The 22,831-nt window shown below is 31.6% G+C and overlaps 1 protein-coding gene across 2 annotated transcripts; it reads right to left on the bottom strand.

Moving 5' to 3' along the window:
- Positions 1-6,009: 6,009 nt before the first annotated feature.
- On the bottom strand, positions 6,010-17,594 carry LOC132049804 (non-specific lipid-transfer protein 2-like). Of its 2 annotated transcripts, XM_059440739.1 has the most exons (3): positions 17,151-17,594; positions 16,691-16,714; positions 6,010-6,019 (listed from the first exon to the last, which is right to left on the bottom strand). In XM_059440739.1, the coding sequence occupies exons 1-2, from the start codon at positions 17,483-17,485 to the stop codon at positions 16,705-16,707; spliced, it is 345 nt and encodes a 114-aa protein (XP_059296722.1). In that variant the 5' UTR covers positions 17,486-17,594; the 3' UTR covers positions 6,010-6,019; positions 16,691-16,704. The 2 variants fall into 2 exon arrangements, with proteins under 2 accessions (XP_059296722.1, XP_059296721.1); XM_059440738.1 differs by lacking the exon at positions 6,010-6,019 and having other exon boundaries at positions 16,464-16,714.
- Positions 17,595-22,831: the final 5,237 nt, after the last annotated feature.

Genomic DNA, 22,831 nt, shown 5'->3' with positions numbered 1-22,831 from the left:
TTTTCTACAAATAATCTAAATACGTACGGAGGTGTCCTAAATGTTCTTTCATGTCTTTACTAAATACTAATATATCATCTACATATACTAGGACAAATCTTTTATAGTCTCCAAATATGGTTATCCATTTTTCTTTGAAAAATTAGTGCATTATCTTTAATCCAAATGGCATTACCAACCATTCGAAATGTCCTTCAGACGGATGTGTGGGGGTAAATGTACCATTCTATACTTTCTTCATGCATTCGTACCGCCAATATCCCGATTTACAATTAAATTTACTAAAGATCTTTTACTTTGTATTCTATTTATTAGCTCGTTTTTTATGGTAACTTATATCCATCCGTTCGGTGTTATCATTAAGTCTTTGTAATTTATTACCATTCTCGCTTTTCCTCTTACTATTTCACCGTGATTTCTTACCATAAATGCGGCGGATCTATGTTTTAGAAGTAGATCTTCTTATTACTCTAAATCTAACAATTCTTTTATTTGTACTTTAAAGTCTTCTACATCTTGGTTAGTTGCTTCTATTGAGGTCGTTTTAATTATATATTCGGATTTATTATGTCTAATTTACATACAATTTTGTTATTTTTCCAATGTTTTAAAGGTTTTTCACCTATAATTTCTATCTCATCTAGTATTCTTATTATATTATCTAAATCTTTTTGGTTTTTTATCACTCTATCCTTTCTATCCCCGTTTTAAAATTATATAGTCGTTTCTATATCTATTAAAGTATAATTTTTTTCTATTAGATTATAGTCGTCTAGTATTTCTTCTTCTTCTAGAATTAAATTCTTTATTTCTCTTTTGCTTTTACAAATGTATTGTTGTTTGACAATCCTTACAACTCTCTCTCTTCTTTCTTTTGCGTTGCGTCTATTTATTCTTGTAGAGATCTTCTTATGTCTAATTCTAGTTTCAGTTTTATGAGCTTGTACTGGTGTATGAGTAATATTTTTTAGAAAAATTACTCCATCTCTTGTAATCATGCAACTTCCATTGTTATGTAACATAAAGTCTAATCCTATGACGAAATCTATATTTATATTCAAGTCTCTTACCCATATTTTATCCATTTTATAACTGGGTTTATAAAATTCTGAACAAGTGTTGATAAAGCTAATGTATGCCTTATGAACATAATGTTTATATATATTATGAGTTCCATCCATTTGCATGGCCGTAATCGGTCTTTCTAGAACTTTTATTAAATTTGGTGGAACTATTCGTTTATTTATTATACATTTAGTACATCCTGAGTCTACTAATGCTAATGTTTCTATTTCATAGTCATCTATTTTAATTCTTGCAAGTATTTTTATAGTTCCTAATTTTTTATCTTCATTACATACTAGGACTCCATGGTCTTCTATACTCATTAGTTCTATTTGTTGAATCTTCTGGTATTGTTCTTAGCGGTTGTATATTAGATAGATGTATTTCTTCATCTTCGCTATTTGCTTCTTTTTCTTTTTCCTTTTTCTAATTTACATATCCTGGTTTCTAATTCGTTTATTCTAGTTTCTAATGTCATTATTCTTATACTCACAGAGGGTCTTCTATTTTTTTATGTCTTTCTTCTTTATGAATTTTTGTCTTAAATTCTTTTTCTATACACATGATACATCCTTCTATAAAATAATTTTTACATTTTGCTCTTTTTATCTCTACTAGAAACCATTTACAAGAGAAACATGCATTACTATCTAAACCTTTATTTTTTTCGAAGCCATGATTACAGCCTTCTGATATATTTGCTAAATTATCTATTTGAATTGGTTCTAAGTCTAGTTTTTCTAATCCTATCTCATTAACTAATTCTTCTGCTTCTGAGTCTGATGAATCTGTTTTAATTTTTTCTTCAGTATCTACACTTACTATGGAGTATATACTTTCTGTGTCTGACATATATTCATCTACATTTATTAAGGTTTCTTGAAAGTCTTCAATTAGCTGTGAATTTCGTGTCTTATTATTTATTTTTGGACATGTATTTTCTAAGTGTTCCACACTTCCACAAGTAAAACATTCCAGTTTATTTTTATAATTTCTATCCGTTCGTATTTTCTTATATGTCTATTTCGTCTAAATATGGTTTTTTGGTCGATGATTTTCTAAGATAGTATTTCTTTCTATTGTATTGAGGGTAGTTTCTATTATATTGAGTTCTGTATTTCTTATACCTTTTCTTTTTATAATTGTCTTTATCGTAACTCTGAGTAGTGTATACCACGCTTTTACAAAAATTCATCTCATTTTGTTTTAATTGTTTTTGTATCTGTATATGCGTGCATTTTTCTTGTAGTATGTCCATTATATGTTGTATTCTATGTCCTATTGACCATTTTAAATTAGGATTTTGTACTACTCCGTCTCTCTTATTCCATCTGTCTTCTATCTCTCTTCCTAGAGCTCCTGGTAGTTTATTAAATAATTTCCTTCCTAGTTCTTGGTCAAACGCATTTCCACTAATTGTACAATATATATATATATATATATATATTGGATGATGAGACTGATGAAAACTATAGTAAATTGAACAGATTGAATGTAACAACAACACGCAAGGAGAATCTTTTTAAGGTCTAGAAAAAATTAATGCTGCATGAGAAGAAGTTATTGACAATTTAGAAGAATGTATGGTTGGTATTGAGGATAATGTTTTCTCCGATGTTTTTATGTTTGGTTAGTAAAATTTCCTTATAGGATTTTTTCTAAAAACAAGAACCTTAAAAATAAGAAAATAAATTTTTTTTAGTAAAAGAACTAAAAACCACGTTCCACAAATGCCATTCTACACTAATTATCTCCTCCCTACCCTCCGACACACACTATCCCAACCCCAACCACCATAGCTCCCATTCCCACCACCCCCACATCTTGCCTCTCAATCTCATAGTCACTATTAAACAAAGGATTTTTCCACCGACATGAGTTTTAAATTTTCTATAGGATTCTCCACCTAATTCCCACAAAAAAATACATGGTGGGAAACAAGTTCTCATTGAAAAGTTGGGAAACTTCCTAATTTTTCTATGTAAAACACTATTATTTTTTCTTTTCTCACCGATTCAATCAAAATATCTTCATCAGAAACATCACTGAACATTTTTCAAGTAGAAAATTTTGGTGGAAAAATAATGATTTTAGTAGTGAGTGTTTGTCTAGATTATTACTAATATTTTTTAGATAATAGTTTTTCTATTGTTACGTACTAATTTAAAAATATAAGTAAAAAGAAATATTTATTTTTCAAAGAAAGAATTTTTCATAAAAAAATATTTTCGTTTCGGTCCAATATGTGGTGGTGAATCACGCAGTATTGCTAAAATAGGAAGGACAATTTGCACGATTACCGTTATTCAGGGGTGGTCTTTAATTTTTGCCCCTCAAATTAGTGGTCTTTAAATTTTACCCTTCGCTACAAAGCCCTTGGCTCCGGGTTTGATCCCTCACTCAGCCAAAAATTAAAAAAAAAAAAAAAAAATCGCAAGGTAGAGTTTGGATTCACAAGGCTTCTTTTAAAGTCTTCTAATTTGCATTCGAACCACAAGTTCTCTGCCTTGAGGCAAATTTTTTATAGGTTTAATTAAACTTTACCTTAATTTCCCATTAATTCTCGTGCATAAGGCAATACTCTACCTTAAGTTAAAGGTTTGCATTAAGGCAAAAAATATTATTTTTTTACTCAGTTGAAATTTTGCAAAACTCTGCCTTAACTTTTGCCCCAATAGGCCTAATTTTGTTGTACCTTGCAAAAAGCCATTTTGACTGAGCCGGGGTTCAAACCCCAAACCTCATGATATTAGGCGAAGGACAAAAATTAAAGACCAATCCACACAAAAAAATTAAATGGGAAATTTGTCTCTCCCCTGCCATTTTGTTTGGGCTATTAGTTTTTATTATGTAAAACTTACACAAATAGCTACCTTTTAATAGCTTCTAACTAGTTATAGCTACAAGTTGAAGATTTACAAGACCAAGAGTAAGTTTTTTCCAGATTTAGAATCGGTATCTCGCATTTTTGAAATACAGTGAAATATAGCGAAATACAGCGACATACAGAGAGATACAAAACACGTTAGAGTAAATTTATGCTCTATTTTTAGAGCATATTTTTTTAAAAAAATTCTGAGAGAAAAAATAGGCTATATTTTTGAAACATAATATTCTTTTCCTTTTTAAATAGTAAGTTAAATTAAATCAACCATATTTCACACAAATCACCGAAGAGTAAAATTGTCAGCCTATTTATGGAACAATTTTTTTTTTTAAAAAATTTATGAGATTCAATTTAAAACTTAATAAATCACGCATAAGGTTGTTCTTCCATAAAAGCTTAATAGTAATCTCTTAAACTTTTATCACAATCAAAACTTTTGAATTAAAACCACTAAAGATCTAAAAACTTCCAAATAAAAAATATACATCGAAATATAATGAAAGATGGTTAATTGTTTAAGAAATGTAAAGTTGTAGTATGCGTATATATAATGGAATACAATAATTATATCGAGAATCGCTTTCATAAATTATAAAACATTGAAATACGAATAAATACAAAGGATACGAAAACAATGTGTAGTAAAAATAGGCTCTATAGTTGGAATATTCACTATATTTACACCAAAAAAAAAAAAAAAGATAAATACATTGAAATACAGCGAAATAATATCTTTGAAATACACTGAAATATCCTGAAAATTAAATATATTGTTTGTTAATACACTGAAATATACACTGAAATATACTGAAACATTTTATCAAACACTTGGTGGGCATAAAGCTCCACAACTCTCACCACATGGGAAAGAAGCTAGTCGTCTCAGATTGCTACACAAAGGACGTTATCCGGAGATAAAGACTTTCAATTGGACTAGTTAATAAAGCTTCACTCCGTCATCCTTCATCGTTGTTAGAGCTCTTTTTGTCACTCCGTCGTCGACCATGGCTTCACTCCGTAATTTTCTCAGCAACTTCTCTTTCATCTCTGCTTTCTTCAATTAGCTTCAACACTACATCTCTTGGCAGCTTCATCTTCACCGGTGGCATGGGGCGGCTCCATTATTCGTCTTCGAAATCGCCATATCAGAAGCCGATCTTCTGCTCAACATAAGGCACTCTAGCCGATCCTTTGCACTCATATGAATAGCAGATTTCACCCTTCTTGTAACCTTACTAGTAATTTCTTCTTTAGGAAATGAAGATGAGATTTCACTCATATGAACAGCATATTTCACCCTTCTTATCCGGAGACCCTGTTGCTACTACTGTAGGATTCTTCTGATTTGTAAGAGAAAATGAGATTTAGGGTAGGTGATGGAACAGAGAGAGAAAGAGGGGTGAGGGAGAAAATAAATTTGGTAGGTGAGAGAAAATCAATTTAAAAGACTAGGAGATGGAACGGAGAGAGAAAGAGGGGTGAGGGAGAAAATAGATTTGATAGGTGAGAGAAAAATATTTGGAGAAAAAAAAAGATTGTGGGTAAGTGGAAGAGAGGTACCTTATTTTTAGGAAAATACACTGCAGCTATAAAAACAAGTTATAGATGGTAATTTGATAAATAATTAAGCTACCAAATATAATTAAAAAAAAAAGGTAGCTATTACTAATAAATAAGTCTTAGAGGTAGTTATGGGCAATAAATTTTCCTTTTAAGTATGCCAATTTCCCATAGCAAAACTTGCTCGATCTTCTCATGGGGTAGGGTCGGTCCAACACCCATAGTTTGGGTTGGATTGGACTTTCACTTTGATCATGAACTTATTGCCTTCGGTTCTCTCGTCACTAGTCCTAGTTGCTAGCCCACAAAATATCATTTTTTTTGCACGGATTATTCTTCTTTTGGGGTGGTCTTTAATTTTTGTCCCTCAAATTGGTGGTCTTTAATTTTTGCCCTTTGCCTAATACCTCCAGATTCTGAGTTCGAACCCCAGCTCGGTAAAAAAAAATCATAAGGCAGAATTTTGCCTAAAGGTAAAATTCTGTCTTAAGGGAGAGGTTGAAACTCTACCTTAACGTAGAGTTTTGGGCAAAACTCTATGAAATGCACCTTTAATATCACCATTTGCACAGTATGCACCAATAAGTATATGTAAACTTATCAGGTTGCAAACCTACTCTCAACATCTCTTGGAAAAGTTCACAAACTCTAGTTAGATTTTGCTGCTCACGAAGACCTTGAATTAGCGATGAATAAGTAATACCATCAGGTAAAATGTCACGCCCCGAACCATGGCCTGGGCCCAACACGGCACTCGGACCTTGCTTGCACGTGTCCGAGCGAACCTCATGGCTTACTTGTCAACATGGGCATCAAAACAACATAATCTATATGATGCAATTTAAATGAATCATGAAAACATAATTGCGGAATAAAGTCTTGAAGTAATCTCATAGCATGAAAACGTAATAGTCTGCAAACATAAAAGCACAACTGACTCCGTGAACTAACATCTGTCTATGAAACCTCTAAAACATGTCTGAATACTAACAACTGGGAAATGGCCCTAGACTACCATTAACTGAATACTAGTGCAGACTCCATGTTGAACCCCGAGAGAAGTGGGGATCACCAATAAGCTGATAACTAAGGTGAGCCTAATGCGCAGGTGTATGCTCTTGAAAACCGGTATCTGCACCGTGAAGTGCAGGCCCTCGAGCAAAAAAGGACATTAGTACATGGTGAATAGTACTAGTATGTAAAACCTGCTGAAATGAAGAACATGGCACAATGTAGGCATAGGACATGAACTGAAACTGAATATAACCTGAACATGAGCATGAAACGTGAGTAAAGTCTGAAAACAGTAAATCAACGGAAATACATGTATATATAACTGCTTGTAACGTGGGGAGTGCTATAGTATAACCAACAACATGATCTGGTACTTGCGTCCTACCAGCAGAACACTCACACCTTGCCAAGGATATGAGATTTAAATAATAATAAGCATGTAAGGATCCGAACTACATAATGAAGGTGTTGCCTCCTTGCTGACAACTCTTATCCTACAGTGGCTACGTAGTTTCAGGCTTTATTGAGCCTTCTCAGTTAACTAAGCAAATCCCAAAACATGTGAATTATCATGATAGCTTGTGAGATCATGGTTTCATGAGATACTTGTCATAGTCTTGCAAACATGTTCTTGATTCATGAATAATAATAATAAATACATATAGTTATCTTGAAAACATGCTTATGTCTTGCTAACAAAACCATAAAGTTTAATAAAAACATAATGGGAATGCATGAGGATGAATTCATGATTCACGGATTAAGCTTGGGTTCCTAATAACCGTAATGGAAGATTAGGAATACAATAATGGATATAAATACACAATTCATGATCATAATTACATAACTATGGGCTACAAATATGTTGGATTTAATGCTCTAGGATTTGAACTTCATAGAATATAAGAAAATAAAAATAAAAGAAACGAGGCATGGGGAAGAATGTAGAGAGTCCCACATGTAGATAAAAGTTCTACATACCTTGGTAAAGTTCCAAACTTGAAACACCAAACTTGAAACAATTCCCTAGGGTTTAGACCTTGAGCCTTGAGTTTGGGTTTTTCTTGAAAATCCTAGATTAAGAATTATGATTTCTTACTTAGATTATAAGGATATGTATTAGAATTGACTTGGAATAATTAGAGTAGGCTTACCTTGGTGTTCTTGATGATGGGAGAGGGTAGGAGGTCATTCTAGGGCTTGAAGGAATAAAAAATAATGATTTGGACTGATATGGACGAATATCTCTTTGTTCTAGAAAATTAAATTTTACGCCCAGCAAAATATTGGCCGTATTTTGGAAGACGGGCCGTATTTTGAAATACGGTCCACCGTATTCTGTGCGGACTACATTGCGGCTCTTCAGTAAAATGGCCATAACTCTTTGCACAGATGTCCGTTTGACCCCCATAGTATACCGTTGGAAAGGTATTTCAAATCTCTACAACTTTCATCGAGGAAGTTTTCCAAATTTCAAATACGTTTTGAATGACGGGCCGTATTTCAAAATATGGTCCGTATTTAACAATGTAACCTCCAAATGCCAAATTCCAGAATGCTCATAAATCTTTGGTACTAATTTACGACTTGAAATACGGGCCGTATCTTTGAAATACAGCCACTGTTCATGGGCGTAAATCCCCCATCTTACAACTGAAGAGGAAATTTCAATTCCCACATTCTTTATCTGGTTTTCTAAGTCTAGGATCATGGTCAAAACTTAGGTTAAAGGTACAAGGTATTACATAAAACCCCTTTTTCAACCATCTGCTTCTGAACACAGAATGTTCTTTCTAACTCACAAAATCCAGATATTATTGTACTATAAGTTACAACATTTGGGATCACCCTTAAAATTCTGCCTTAAGGCATAGTTTTGCTCAAAACTCTATCTTAAGGTAGAGTTTGAAACTCTACCTGAAGCAAGCAAAATTCTGTCTGCAAGCCTAACTTTGGCCCAAATAGGCCTAACTTTGCTACAAAACTCTGCCTTGCGATTTTTGTTTTTTGTTTTTTACTAAGCCGTCGAACCCCAAACCTCATAGTATTAGGCGAAGCGCAAAAATTAAAGACCACCCATTTGAGGGGCAAAAATTAAAGACCACCCCAAAATAAGGGCATTCTTACGAATTGCCCACAAAATATTAGGGGAAAGAACACCAATACCCACTACACACAAAATAATTACCCTTTCATGCCTTCTTTACTTTGATACTCCCAAAACTATTTACCCTTCCTACACATTGTAGCTTTTGTAGGTAATTGTCTTTTTTTTTTTTTCCCCTTATTTCTCTACTTCTTATCTTCTTTACTTCTTTTTTTTCGATCTTTTTCTTTTTCCCCTTTTTTGTTCATTTATTTCTTTCCCAAATCATACTATTTTTATTTTTTTTCATTATAATTTGATTCCATAATCAATTCTAGCTCCTTTATTTTTATTTTTTTCTTTATTTTTTTAAGTTCTTGTTCCTTTTTAATTTCATCTATTTCTTTTCTTTTTATTTTTTATCTCAATAATCTAATTTCATTCACCTTTTTTGTTAGTTTTATTTATTATTCTTTTTCTATTTCTGGTGATTTTTATTAATTTTTTCTCTTTTTTTTTAATTTTATTTTTTCAATTTTTTTTAGTTCCTTTTTTTTTTCATAATTTAATTCTTCCTTTTGGCTCCTTTATTTTTTATTTTTTATATCAATAAGAAGGATAACTGATATATCTTTATTTTTTATTTTTTCTATATCTCAAAAAATAACATTTTTTTTTTTAAAAGTATATCAAATCAGTAGCAGTTGAAGTATACTATTGCAGTAAACTATGATACCAGCGTGGTATATACCATATGCTAACATGGTAAGATAGGGGATTGTCACTTCATTCCTTAAAAAAAAAAAACACTTAGTCCTGTATAATACCCACATGGTATATATTATATACAGATAAGGTATCATAGAGCATTGGATCATTCCTTCAAAAATTACTATTCATTCTTCAGTAATACCCACATGGTATATCATATACTGACATGGTATCATACATGACTGACAATCCATTCCTTCAAGAACACATTGAGTTCTCTATGCTCAGGACTGACAATCTATTCCTTCAAGAACACATTGAGTTCTCTATACTACCAACCTGGTATATCATATACGAACAAGGTATCGTAGATAGCAAATTCATTCCAACATTGCACAATCCTCTATGATGCCCACACGGTATATTCATATACTGCAGGGTATCATAGAGGAGTGGTTCATTTCTTAAAAAAAAAAAAAGTATCATAGAGGATTGGTTCATTTCTTAAAAAAAAAACACTCCTCTATCCTCTATGATACCTACACGGTATATTCATATACTGCTAGGGTATCAAAGAGAACTGGTTCATTTCTTCGAAAAAATACTCCTCGGTCCTTTATGATACCCACACGGTATATTCATATACTGCTATGATATCACAGAGGACTGGTTCATTTCTTCGGGAAAAAAACACTCCTCATTCCTCTATGATGCCCACACGGTATATTCATATATTGCCAGGGTACCATAGAGGACTGATTCATTTCTTTGAAAAAAATACTCCTCGGTCCTCTATGATACCCACACGGTATATTCATATACTGTCAGGGTATATACCGTGTGGGTATCATAAAGGACTGGTTCATTTCTTCGGAAAAAAAATGCTCTTTGGTCCTCTATGATACCCACACGGTATATTCATCTACTGCCAGGGTATCATAGAGGACTGATTCATTTCTTCGAAAAAAAACATTCATATGTTCTCTATGATACCCACACAGTATATTTATATACTAGTTCATTCCTTCAACAAAACATTCATCAGTCTTCTATGATACCCGCATGGTATATATCGATATTAAAATAGTATCATTGAGGATTGTTTCACTCCTTAAAATGGAGTCCGGTCCTCTATGATATCAACTTGGTATATATCGTATACTGCCAGGGTATCATATAGGTCCGGTTCATTCCTTCAAAAAAGAACTCAGCTCTCTATGATATCAACCTGGTATATACTATATACTGACAGAGTATCAGAGAGGGTAGGTTCATTCCTTCCAAAAAAAATTATATAAAAATACAAAAAAAAAAAAAAAGATTTTAAGCTTAATTTTGTTGTTTAAATCGTTATGTCACGTCTAGCAAGTTTTCGTGTCAAAAAGTATAAAAAAATAGAATCATATTTTAGATACAAATTTTATTTCATTTGTAAAATAAATTCCTTTTATAATTTAGGTTTTAAATAATAACAAAGTGATTTTAATATTTTTATTACTTCTCATTGTAGTTTAATTATTTAATTTTTATATATTTTATTAGTATAAATATAGTTAGCTAATATATTCTTATATGTATTTTAATAGAAGAATAAAAAGACAAAAAAAGGGGTAAAGACAAAAAACAAAAGGATAAACAACACTAATAGTATTTGTTGATGTCACGCTAATTGGAGCAGGTAATGATTGTGTAGGGAGAGAAGGGAACAAAGAAATTGAATATGAGTATATGACTTAAGGGAAGAATTTAATGTTTGCTACAGAATTGTCACGGCTAATTATTTAGCACCGAAGGGGTGTTTAGGGTAATTAGCTTTAGAAGGGGCAACTGCGGGTAAATAGTTTGGTTTGGATGGTAGTTTGTGTTGTTTCCCAAAATATTACTCTCTCCGTATCAATTTTGTGCGGATTGCCCTTTAAAGGCACTGGTCTTTAATTTTTGCCCCTCAAATTGGTGGTATTTAATTTTTACCCTTTGGTTAATACCATGAGGTTTGGAGTTCGAACTCCAGTTCAGTCAAAAAAAAATTCGCAAGACAGAGTTTCATAACAAAATTAGGCCTATTCGAGCAAAAGCTAGGTCTTAAGGTAAAGTTTTGCAAAATTTTAACTAAGTAAAAAAAAAAAAATTGCCTTAATGCAAACCTCTACTTTAAGGTAGAGTTTTGCCTTATGCCTGAAGGCAAAACTCTGTCTTGAGGGATAGTTTGCCTTATGTTTGAAGACAAAACTCTACCTTAAGTAGAGTTTGCAGTAACGCTCTGCCTGATCAGGTAAAGTTTAAGGCAAACTCTGCCTTAAGGTAGAGTTTGAAACTCTCCCGAAGGTAGCAAAATTTTACCTTGCAAATCCAAACTCTATCTTGCAATATTTGTTTAAAATTTTTAACTGAGCGGGGTTTCGAACCCGGAATCAAAGGGTTTGTAGCGAAAGGCAAAAATTAAAAATCATCCCCCGAATAAGGGCGATCGTGCAAATTGCCCATTTATGTGATACATTTTCTTTTTAGTTTGTCCCAAATAGAATGATATATTTTATATTCATAAATAATTTAACTTTGAACTGCCTCTTTTACCCTTAATGAAATGATTTACAGCTATACAAATATATATGATTTATTTTATACCACAAGTTTCAAAAGTCTTTCTTTCTTTCTTAAATTCCGTATCAAGTCAAACTATATCCATAAATTGGAACGAAGAGAGTAGTAGTCAGCTAACATACAAGTACAAAGGATTTATCATCACTGCATTGATTTGGGTTTTTATTTGGCAATCTTAATCTTTCTCCGAGCTAAAAATGAGTGAAGCAAGTTAATGTATAGTTTGAAATCTTAAATCACATGTTCTCGTGTATGTCACTGTATACAACTTATTTGGGTCATCTTTTTCGAGTTTCATTTATATAATAGTTGAGATTTAATATTATTATCATTTCATTTAAAATACTCATTCGTATCTTGTACAAATTAAAAGTATGATTTTAGTATATCAAAAAGGCATGTGAGCTGCTTATTGTTGTGACTCAAAAACTAGTAAATGTTTAACAACCTAGCTACTGAACATGTGATTTAGGATGATTAATTAATAGATTTACAGAATTGCGAACTCAAGCAAGATGGATCCCCAATTAGCACTGTGAGTTTATAAACTAAGTGTTAATTCTATGATCCACGGACATTACAAATACATCTTTATATAAGACAGAAACAATATCAAGAAGGTAAAGAACTACTTTCGTCTAACACTCTTTTTTCATTGATAATTAATGGAGTAAATAAAATAGAAACCAATTCGTACTCCGGCCACCACTAGGCAAGATTTTCATTAATTAGTAAAAAAAAAAAAAAAAAGTACCTATTTACACAAGTTGTTAGTAACTTGCATTCAGTTTGGCCTTAACTAACATTTGACATCCTCTGTACTCTTATTTAAAATTATAGTAACACATTAATTTAAAATGAGGAAAAAATTCAAAAAAAGGAGAAAAAAGATAAATAGTTTTAAAGCCATAAAAAGCGTCGCAACATCAATTGTTTACATCTAACTTTATATTATATATAGATATAGATTTGTAAAGTTTTCTGCCTCTTCCTCCATGATTAGTAGTAATCAATTTATGTAGAAACATGAATAATCTGTGAAACGGTAAAACATGAAGAGGTCATATCACATTTATAATACACCTTTAATTCTCACCAAAAGATTACTGCTTCTCCCTTTAAATTTATGAACACAGATTTGATGCCAACTTATAAATTGAGAATGCAGAAAGTACAATAGAAACAATGCATCTTTTTTTGTCATCTTCTCCTTAACTTTCAGCAATCGATGTTTAATATTTCATATATATGATTTGATTGGATTGAATTCATTTGTTTTTATTTCTTTTCGTTTTCATTGCTTTTACACATTTTTGTTGGTTAATTTTGATAAATTCCTGATGCTATTTGCAGGTTTCGGAAAGTGTCGAGGAAATCCCTATATCTACTGCAAGCCCCTTTGTGTTTCCTAATATAACACCTTTTTTGATGTCTTCTTAATTTCATGCGTGGGGTTTTCCCAGGAAGTACTGAGAATTAGCTCGAGTCGCATATGCCATTTGCCATCGATTGCAGTAAGTTTTAACCATTTTTCATCCTTCTTCCTTTCTCTTATTTTGCTTTAGTGAAAGTTAATTTTGAGCTCTTATGGTCTTAACAATTGTTGGATGAAGCATGGCAGCATGAAGTAAAGAGGTTTGCGAATAATTTAAACAATTTTTCTTACTATCATACTTTAACAAAGTTAAAAATGGTACTTTGAAAGATCCAATCTTAATTCTTTTATAATCTTTTATATATATATATATATATGAGTTTGTTTTGATAGTAGCAGGGACATAGAATATTTCACATATTCAATGACTAAAGAGGGATAATATAGTTCCGCATTCGTTGTGGTATGCTTTTCCTTAATGAAAAAACAAATGAAAAAACTTGGCAAATAGTGCAGATTTTAACTTTTTTGTGGAGAATATGGTGTTTTTCTATGACTGACAGATTTATAAAGTGAAATAGTGTGGTGATTGTTGAACTAAAGCCAAACAAGCGGCACAACTCAAGCGATTTTGATGCCGAGGCAGTAATTGAGAAGATTGAAATTGAAGCGGTTGGAAAATTTTCAATTCTGTTGCAAGAGTTTCTAAGATATTTTTTTATTTGTTATTTTGTGTTTCAATTTTTACAATTGGTATTACTAGATAAGTCATATTTCTTATTCTCCTACCCATTGTAAGTTTATACAAATGTTGTAAAGAAAAATTATTCTGAAAAATTGTACAAACATGTTATTTTCTAAAATTGTTATGTAAAGTATTTTCGTTGTATAATATGTACAACCTCGATTTATATATATATATATATATATATATATATATATATATATATATATATATATATATATATATATATATATATATATAAGAGGGAATACTTTTACAATAATTTCCCAAATTTTTAAAAACTTTTTCATTAATTACTTTTGTGTCCTAATTTTATTTATTTAAGTCAATTTTTTTGTTTTTTGTTTTTAAAGTCTACTTTTCAAAAGCTATCGAGCACAGGGACTTTTGTAACAATAATTTTCAAATTTTTTTAAAACTTTTTAATTAATTACTTTTGTCCTAATCTTATTTATTTATGTCAATTTTAAAGTCTACTTTTCAAAAGCTATCAAACCTCCTACCTCATTTTTCACGTTCTTTGACTCTCTCCATTTTAATCCGAATAATTCGCTTTGCGCATCGCGCCTATTTTTATTTTTTTCCATATCCATGTTCGAAAATCCCTAATTAAGAGTTGCTCGGTTAAATTATGTTTTTTTTTCATTAACTTTTAGATTATTTATTTAGAACTAAATAACTTAACAAATTAGGATACATAAGTTATAATGTCAAATTCTGGTTCCAAATTTGATTTGAATTAAATAATTTCATCAAAATGGAAGTTAAAATATTAAAGGAGTGAAATGAAAATTTTGCTTTTTATACTAACTTGTGGGACTACAATGGGTATATGGTTGTTGTTGTTGTTGTTGTACATTGTACTAACACAAATTATATTTCTTTAGGCTTTTATATCTTTAAGGGTGTATATATATATATATACACACTTATTGCATAGAGTTTATGAAAAAAACTTTAAAGTTGTTATGAATATTTTCGTTGTATAATATGTATCTCCATTTTATTTTTATAAAATAGTTTTTTTTTAATATATAGAAAATATATTAGAAAAATCCAACATGATTTCAACAATTGAGTCCTTTGAAATATTAATATACGAAGAAAACAAATGAATTTCCCATGGCTATAAGGGTAATAAAATAAATAAAGTGTTGTTTTCGTAAAAGATTAAAAAAAATCAATTCACATAAAATAGAATATATAGAATATCTTACTCCAACTTTCAACAAGTGAGTCCTTTGTAAATATACCTCAATTTTAAAAGGTTCAACAGTTTTATTCATTTAATAAATTCACTAATTTATGTATATAGGGTATTTAATTATTTTCATTCATTAGACTTTGTTCTTCTCTAACTTCTTTCGATTTTGTATAACAAAAGAGAACGTGAAATCATGAAAAATAAATAACTAAAAGCGGGACAGGAAAAAAGCAACAGAAATAAGTAGCAACACAAGTTGTGATACAACAAAATTAAACTTTTCTTCAGAATTAAATTTTCGCCGCTAGTCCCTTCGGTTATAGCTGTAATTAGTTAATGAGTACTTATCTTTTTAATTGTTTGGTAATTGACGACTTTTTTAGATCAAGTTCTAAAGATCTTTTCTGAACAAACTGAAAATCTTATAAAAAAATGGTCGACCAAGATCTAAAATCTTGTATTTTATTGCAGCCGTTGATGTCAGTCTAATATTTTATTTGTAAAATTGAGCAATATATGAGAGACCAATCTAATGTTGATTTGTGAGCGTAATTTCTCAAGGTCTATATTTACAAACTTTTAAAATAAGGACATTGTCTAAATAATGACCCAAAAACGGGTATTTGCGTAAATGAGCCACCTTGCAGTTTGCACTATTCAATTCTCTCAATGATTCTGTCCAATTCTTTTTGACTTTTTGCGATCATTTGCTTACATAAGTGTAACTATAGACGGCGTTTAGACAATTTTTCGACATATTTATAACCGTTATCTACATAAGGACGATAGTTGCAAACAATTTCATATATCCTGTAATTTCTTTCGTTTTCTTATCTGAGTGAGGAGATAGGAATTGAGAATTAAATTATGGAGTTAAATAACGCTAAGGACCCTGGAAATTTAAACCAACAGTACAGCAATTGAACTAGCTGTTTATTAGTAGAAAATCATCACAAATCTTTCCCTCTGTCTTTCTCCATCTAGCTACCATCATTCCAATTGTACTAGCATATATCTATATGCTCATACTTCTGTCTCTTTTGTGTAATTTATCAAATTTCAACGATAATATATATCATCTTCTTAAAGATTACCAACTCAAAATTAGTGTAAGCAGTTATAACCTGACTGATTGTGTAAAATATTTTAGACCATCGATGAATAGAAGTTAAAGCAACCGTAAAATATGGAAAAAAAAAAAAAAAGATAAGAGGATAGTAGAATATGTATTACTATGAAGATTGGGTTGTAATACAACCAACCGCCAAGGTTCATTACAAGACTCGATTATGACTCCAAATTAAAAGACACAAATAAAAAGAAAAGAGACAACTGATAAAACATTGAGAAATGGATCCAAAGCAGGATCACATGCACTCCAATATCCATCTTATTCTTCTCCTCATGATTGCGCTACTACCAAATCACGCAGTTGAGAACTGATCTTTTATGAGCCTCACTGGACCCTGCATTGCCAAATTAAATCAACACATTAACCGATAGTCTTCAAACATAGGAAGCATTGACACATGAAGTTTCTAATATTTCCTACTGTTGGTGTAACTTCATTATGTTACTTTAACAATTGATAGTATGTGACTACACATCATTTTGTCACATGCTAGACGATATAACATATAATTATGTAGCAGAAATCTATCATTCTATATCCCAAAATAATTATGTTAGCCCACTTTTAAGTAAAGTAAATATAAGACAAATAATTTATTTCTACAACATGTTAAAATACAATAATAGTATAAGATTATACTATTTTTTTTGCTTTATGGACATATATTATAAGTTAGATCTCAATTTAAATTTAAGTATGCACTTTGAGATATTATAAAGAGATTTTACACTATTAGTGCACAAAATGAAGCAAGTGAATAATTAACGTACTTGGAGCAGTCAGTGGAGGGGCTGATCTTGTAGGGAATGTTGACTCCACAAGCACCAGGGAGACCAGCGGCTTTGCCTGCATCAATGCCCTTAATAGAATTAGCAGCTGATTTCAGGCAAGTGCATGCTGTCTTGCGGTCTGCTGGGGTCTTAGCAGCACCCAAAAGACCTTTAACTCCGCCACAACAGCCTCCAAGAGGACCGCGACCCTGCAAATAAGGGAGGCAGGGTGCCAAGCCAGATTGAACTTGGCCGCAGGTCAGTGCCTCTGCATATGATGCAACCACGACCATGCACAAAAGAACCAAGCATGCAATCTTTCCAACCATTTCCATTGTTGCAAAAATTGAGAAAGATGAAATACTATAGAGTAGTGAGGGAATCTGTATGGACGATATACTACAAATGTATTTGCTTGAGTGTTGTGTACAAAAGCTAGTGAGACCTTAGGCCTTTTATAGAGAAGAAATTTGGAAACTATAAATTAATGATCGACCAATGGAGGAATGAAATTTAGTTGGCAGTTGAGTTATAATTAGGGAGGCGCCGCGCTGGCTCTAAAGTCAAAGTTTAGTTCGTATGTGTAGGATTTTTATGAATCAACCATTGCTACGATTTGACAAATAGTGCTTTCCAAGTATACCATAGTATGATTTGACAAATAGTGGTTTTATGCTAATGACATTCACAAGCTAATTATTTGATTGTATACTACTCCCTCCATTCACTTTTACTTATTCATAATATTAAAAATAAATTTTCACTTTTACTTGTTCACTTTAGCATATAAAAAAAAGACAAATTTTTTTCTTCTTATTTTACCTTTAGCATTAATTAGTCATTTTCAAATCATTTTCTAAGTCCAATGAGATTATACATCAATTAATATAGGTATTATAGTAAAATATACATCAATTAATATAGTTATTATAGTAAAATATACATCAATTAATATAGATATTATAATAAAATACATACTTCAATTATTAATTCTAAAGGGACGTGCAAACTCAAAAGTAGACAAGTAAAACTGAACAGAGGGAGTATAAATTACATGGAAAAGCATGTATATTGTTATTATGAAGTTACTCTTATTCTAATAGTGGTCAACTCCATTTTCCTTGCTTAAATTCGTGTCGGTCCGCAACACTTGGTTTATCTTTCCTTGGTATATACTCCCTCCATTTCATAATAAGTGGTGTGTTTAGCTTGGACACATACACTCCTAAAAAGTAAGAAGTGCTTTTATTAATTTACTCTTAATCAATTGCCGTGAAAGAGAAAAAGATCTTTAATGGTTTCTTGGGATCATATGAAACTACATTTATATAAATGATGGTAAATATTGGAAGAAGAAAAAAATAGTGTTTTCTTGATTTTGTGAAACACCATTTTAAAACAAAATGAAAAAAATAAAAACACCACTTATTTTGAAATGAAGGGAGTATTGATAAGATTTGACCCAAATTAGTCCCAACACATCAGTTAGGCCAAACAGGATCAGTTAGGCCAAACAGGAGGATTTTTCTAAAAATAAAGGTAGTGTCTAGACAAGTTTGAGCTCAAGTTAATTATTTCACTAAGCACCTGTTAACTTCCACCAACAATTAAACAAGAGAAATGTCGTGAGGCATAGATTAGTCCCTGGAATACTTTGGTGTCTTGTGGAAATAACATTTCCAAACAAAGTGACTATTTGAATGATATATAGCCTCATTCATTTTATTTTTATGCACCGAATACATAAGTCTCAAATGAATATCCAAAAACCTTTTTGAGATGTGCGCTTGACATTATACTGACACTATTCTGCCTCCATAGATTTGATCAACTTACACTGTATTTGGACACTCTGGAAACAATTTTGTGTGTTTCAATGTCTCGTTAACGTATGAATTTCATCACTTAGAGAAAAATGAAAACAACTTCTACTTCCCTCCTTGACTTTCTCTCCAACCAAACAAAGAACAGAAAATTACTTTTATGTTACAGTAATTCAAATTTGTTGTCTCCTAATTTCAATTATGTCATTAATATATTGTACTTTCCTAATCTTGGCAAACTCTGCGTATATATCTACTTGTGGATTAGATACAGTTGAGAGTGAACCATTTCACTGTCTCCGGTACTCCCAAACATTAGTCATTCCAGCAAACTGAATTTGTTTGAAAATATTTTGACGTTTTATAATAAAGAAGAAGTCATTTTACCTCGTTTTTTTAAAATATAACTTTACCGAGTTAATTAAGTGAAACATTTAAGGAGAGATAAAGCGTAGTTTAGAAAATTATCTTTATGATTAAGACTAATAAAAGTCCTTTTTAAAGGATAATAGAGGATTTATATGTCTTCCCAAATATATGCCTCTAGGTAGCCCTAGAATATTCACGCAAAGAGATTTGACCCCTAACCACACAAGATAGTCCTTTGGTACATATATTAGATTCTTGTTGAAAATTAGTTTAGCTAAAAGTACGAAAGCTTATTTAAAAAAAAGAGAGCCAAATACAGGGTTGATTCACTTCAATTGATGTTGATTTTGAATCAAAAAAGAAAATACATTGAGATTGTTAGCAAGTGCAATATCTTCTAGGAAAGAGGTTTCCTTAATCATGAAGTATAACTAAAAGGACAAATATGAGATGGAGACATATACTGCGATCAGAATAATCGACTGAAATCAAATAAGTAAATTAATTGTGAAGGCTACATTGATATGCCATGCTCACACGTCTCAAAGCACCCACCAGATTTCATTTAATGCTTTGGGGTCCAAGTATTTGCTAAACTTTAATTTTACAATGTGAACATCAAGCTCAAGTGGTTGAGGGTATATGTATCGCCTTTTTTGAGTTGTTGTGTTAAACGGTCCAAAAATACTCTTAACGTAATGTGATATTGTCCGTTTTGAGTTTATCTCACACGGTTTTTTCCAAAAGGTCTCATAGTATCCAACACCTTATAAGTAGCTTTTTTTTTCTTTTCAATTACCAATGAGGTACTTTGTTCGCACACTCAACAATCTTCCCCTCGAACTAAGTTCCACATGGCTCATTACCATAATTCACGGGTCAGAGTTCAACATGTCTGTGTACCACTCACATCGTCTAAGTATTTACGGTCACCGAAGCCCAAAGACCGTGTATGCGTCTTTAAAGCTATGGGTAAAGGTCGTAAACAGGCCCATAGAATGGCAAAGGCACTAAGCCGGGCCCTACGCCTACTCCGCCATCTTCATATTTGTCCCGCCAAAACCAATGGCTCTGATACCAGTTGTTGTGCTAAACGGTCCAAAGATACTCTTAACATAGTGTGATATTGTCCGTTTTGGGCTCAGCCCGCACGGTTTACTTCAAAAGATCTCACACCGTTAAGAGTATCCACCACCTTATAAGTAGCTTTTTTTGCTTTTCACCTACGAATGTGGTACTTTATTCGCACACCTAATATTTTATACATCGTGGGAAAACAAGGAGTGTCAATATTAGAGGCGGCGTAAAAAATTTTAGTTTATGAATTATGAATAACAATTATTTTGTTCTAGATCCTTGACATGTTATTTATAGATATCAAATGATTTTCTTTAACACTAATATAGAATATAAATCAAAACTATTTGAGTTCTGCCAAACATGTAACTAATGGGTTGGCTCTGCCCATGATCAATATTTTGTCATAATAAGTTATAAAGCATTGATCATTCAACATATGGAATAAGTTAGGCATATAGTAACGCTTTGTTACAAATTTAAATACACACATATGAAGACAAGACCTTTTAGGAGAGAATTCTCATTATACTGATAGATGGTTTGTGTGATGAAACATTAGTGGAAGTATACAATATGAAATAGAATGTTAATTAGTGCGTGTATACATGCATATGCATGTGTATATATAATAAACATACACATCGAAATGTTAATACAAAAAAATATTCATAACAAGAATAGATATGTCTATGTATAATATATGTACACATGTATAGAAATGTTCACGTGTCACTGTACAACATACATAGAAATGAAAAATGTAACCTATTTAATGTTCATGACTTGAGCTATAAAGAAAATAAAGAATAACAAAATGACTAGGAGCTGCAGTACATTTTTCTATTTACTCTCTTTGCTGTTTGATGAAGATCTCCAACTCCAAAATTAAGTATATGCCAGTATATGTATATTTTGTTGTTGAACATAGCGTGGTCCTTCTTTCAGTTAGATAAGTTGAGGAATGGATGTCCAAGTTGAAGAAATTCACATAGTTATTGCTGAAATTATTAAGATGTTGATTGTGTGTAAAGAATTTATTCGTAAATTATAGAAATTTGAATACCCAGGGACATGTATACGTTGGCAGAAATAAATGTATTGCCCAGATCAATAAAGTACTACTGTCCAATTCAATATTACGAAACGAAATATACCCGACATATTGTAATTGTATTCAAATACCATTAAAGCTGAATTACGGAATTTGTTAGAAGAATTAACAAGTCAAGATATGTCTTATTTCTCTATCTCTAACGGTTACTAAAATTGAGCTTAATATTTTCTTAAATTAACAGAAAATCATAATGTATCACGTTTATCCAAACAGGTGGTAGTTAACTAATGCCAGGTTATTTTTATGTGGCTGCCATACCATCAACACTGCCTAAAAAAGTTTTGTGCACGTAAAAGCAACACAGGTCTACCATTGTAGATACTTTAGTTCACATCAACATATCTGTTGATGAAGTCTTTTTGATGTGATAACGGGGAAAACTGAATTTTTCATCAGAAATTTTCATTGGTAATTTCTTTTTGCGTTAACTATAATTAGTAAATAAATATTTCTTTAATTCCTCTGTAATTTATGGACCTGCTAAATTATTATTTAAAGATTCCTTTTGAGCTAGCAAACTAAAAAATTTGTAATTTGAAAGCATTCAACCACGGTAAGATTTTATAAGTCATTGCAAATGGTAAACGACAGTCCTATTCTTTTTCTCCATAAGGGTAATTTCTCAATTGATTGCACAACTTTTAAAATAGGAACAAAATCTAATTGACAGCTCAAGAAAGGAACATTCGTATAAATTAGCCACTTTTTACTACTCCCTTTGTCCCAAAATAAGTGTTACCTTAGGAGTTCAAGACAAAAATTAGCATGTGTTTCCAATTATGCCTTCAGAATTAAAGAATTAGTCTTCTTAAATATTGTTCAATTCTAAACAAAAATATCTAATAAATAAGAGTAGTCTAATAAACTCTACATTGTATTTATTTATTTATTTCTTAATTAGCGTGATTTATCTAAGGTGACTCTTATTTTGCGACAATGGAGGGAGTACTATTCAATTCTATCATCGACGGCTTTGTCCTATTCGTTTTTGCGATCATTTGTTTACATAATGTAATTAATGACTACCATATTCAATGGCATTTAGACAATTGTTTGACGTATTATCATAATTGTCAGTGATCCTTTTTGTTGTGGTGCCCCTCCAGTGTGTATATTTATCACCTGACTCACATCTTATATGGAAGGTGTTGCAATAACGTCATCATCAACATAAGGAAAGTGTTGCAAAGAATGTCATATATCCAGAAATTTCTTTTAGTTTCTTAGCTGGGCAAGGAGCTAGGAATGGGAGAAACAAATTAAGGAGTGAAATCAAGCTAAGGACGCTGAAAATT

This window comes from Lycium ferocissimum, chromosome 3 (genome assembly GCF_029784015.1).
Source record: "Lycium ferocissimum isolate CSIRO_LF1 chromosome 3, AGI_CSIRO_Lferr_CH_V1, whole genome shotgun sequence".
Taxonomy (NCBI): domain Eukaryota; kingdom Viridiplantae; phylum Streptophyta; class Magnoliopsida; order Solanales; family Solanaceae; genus Lycium; species Lycium ferocissimum.
This window is presented reverse-complemented; position numbering and strand designations above follow the sequence as displayed.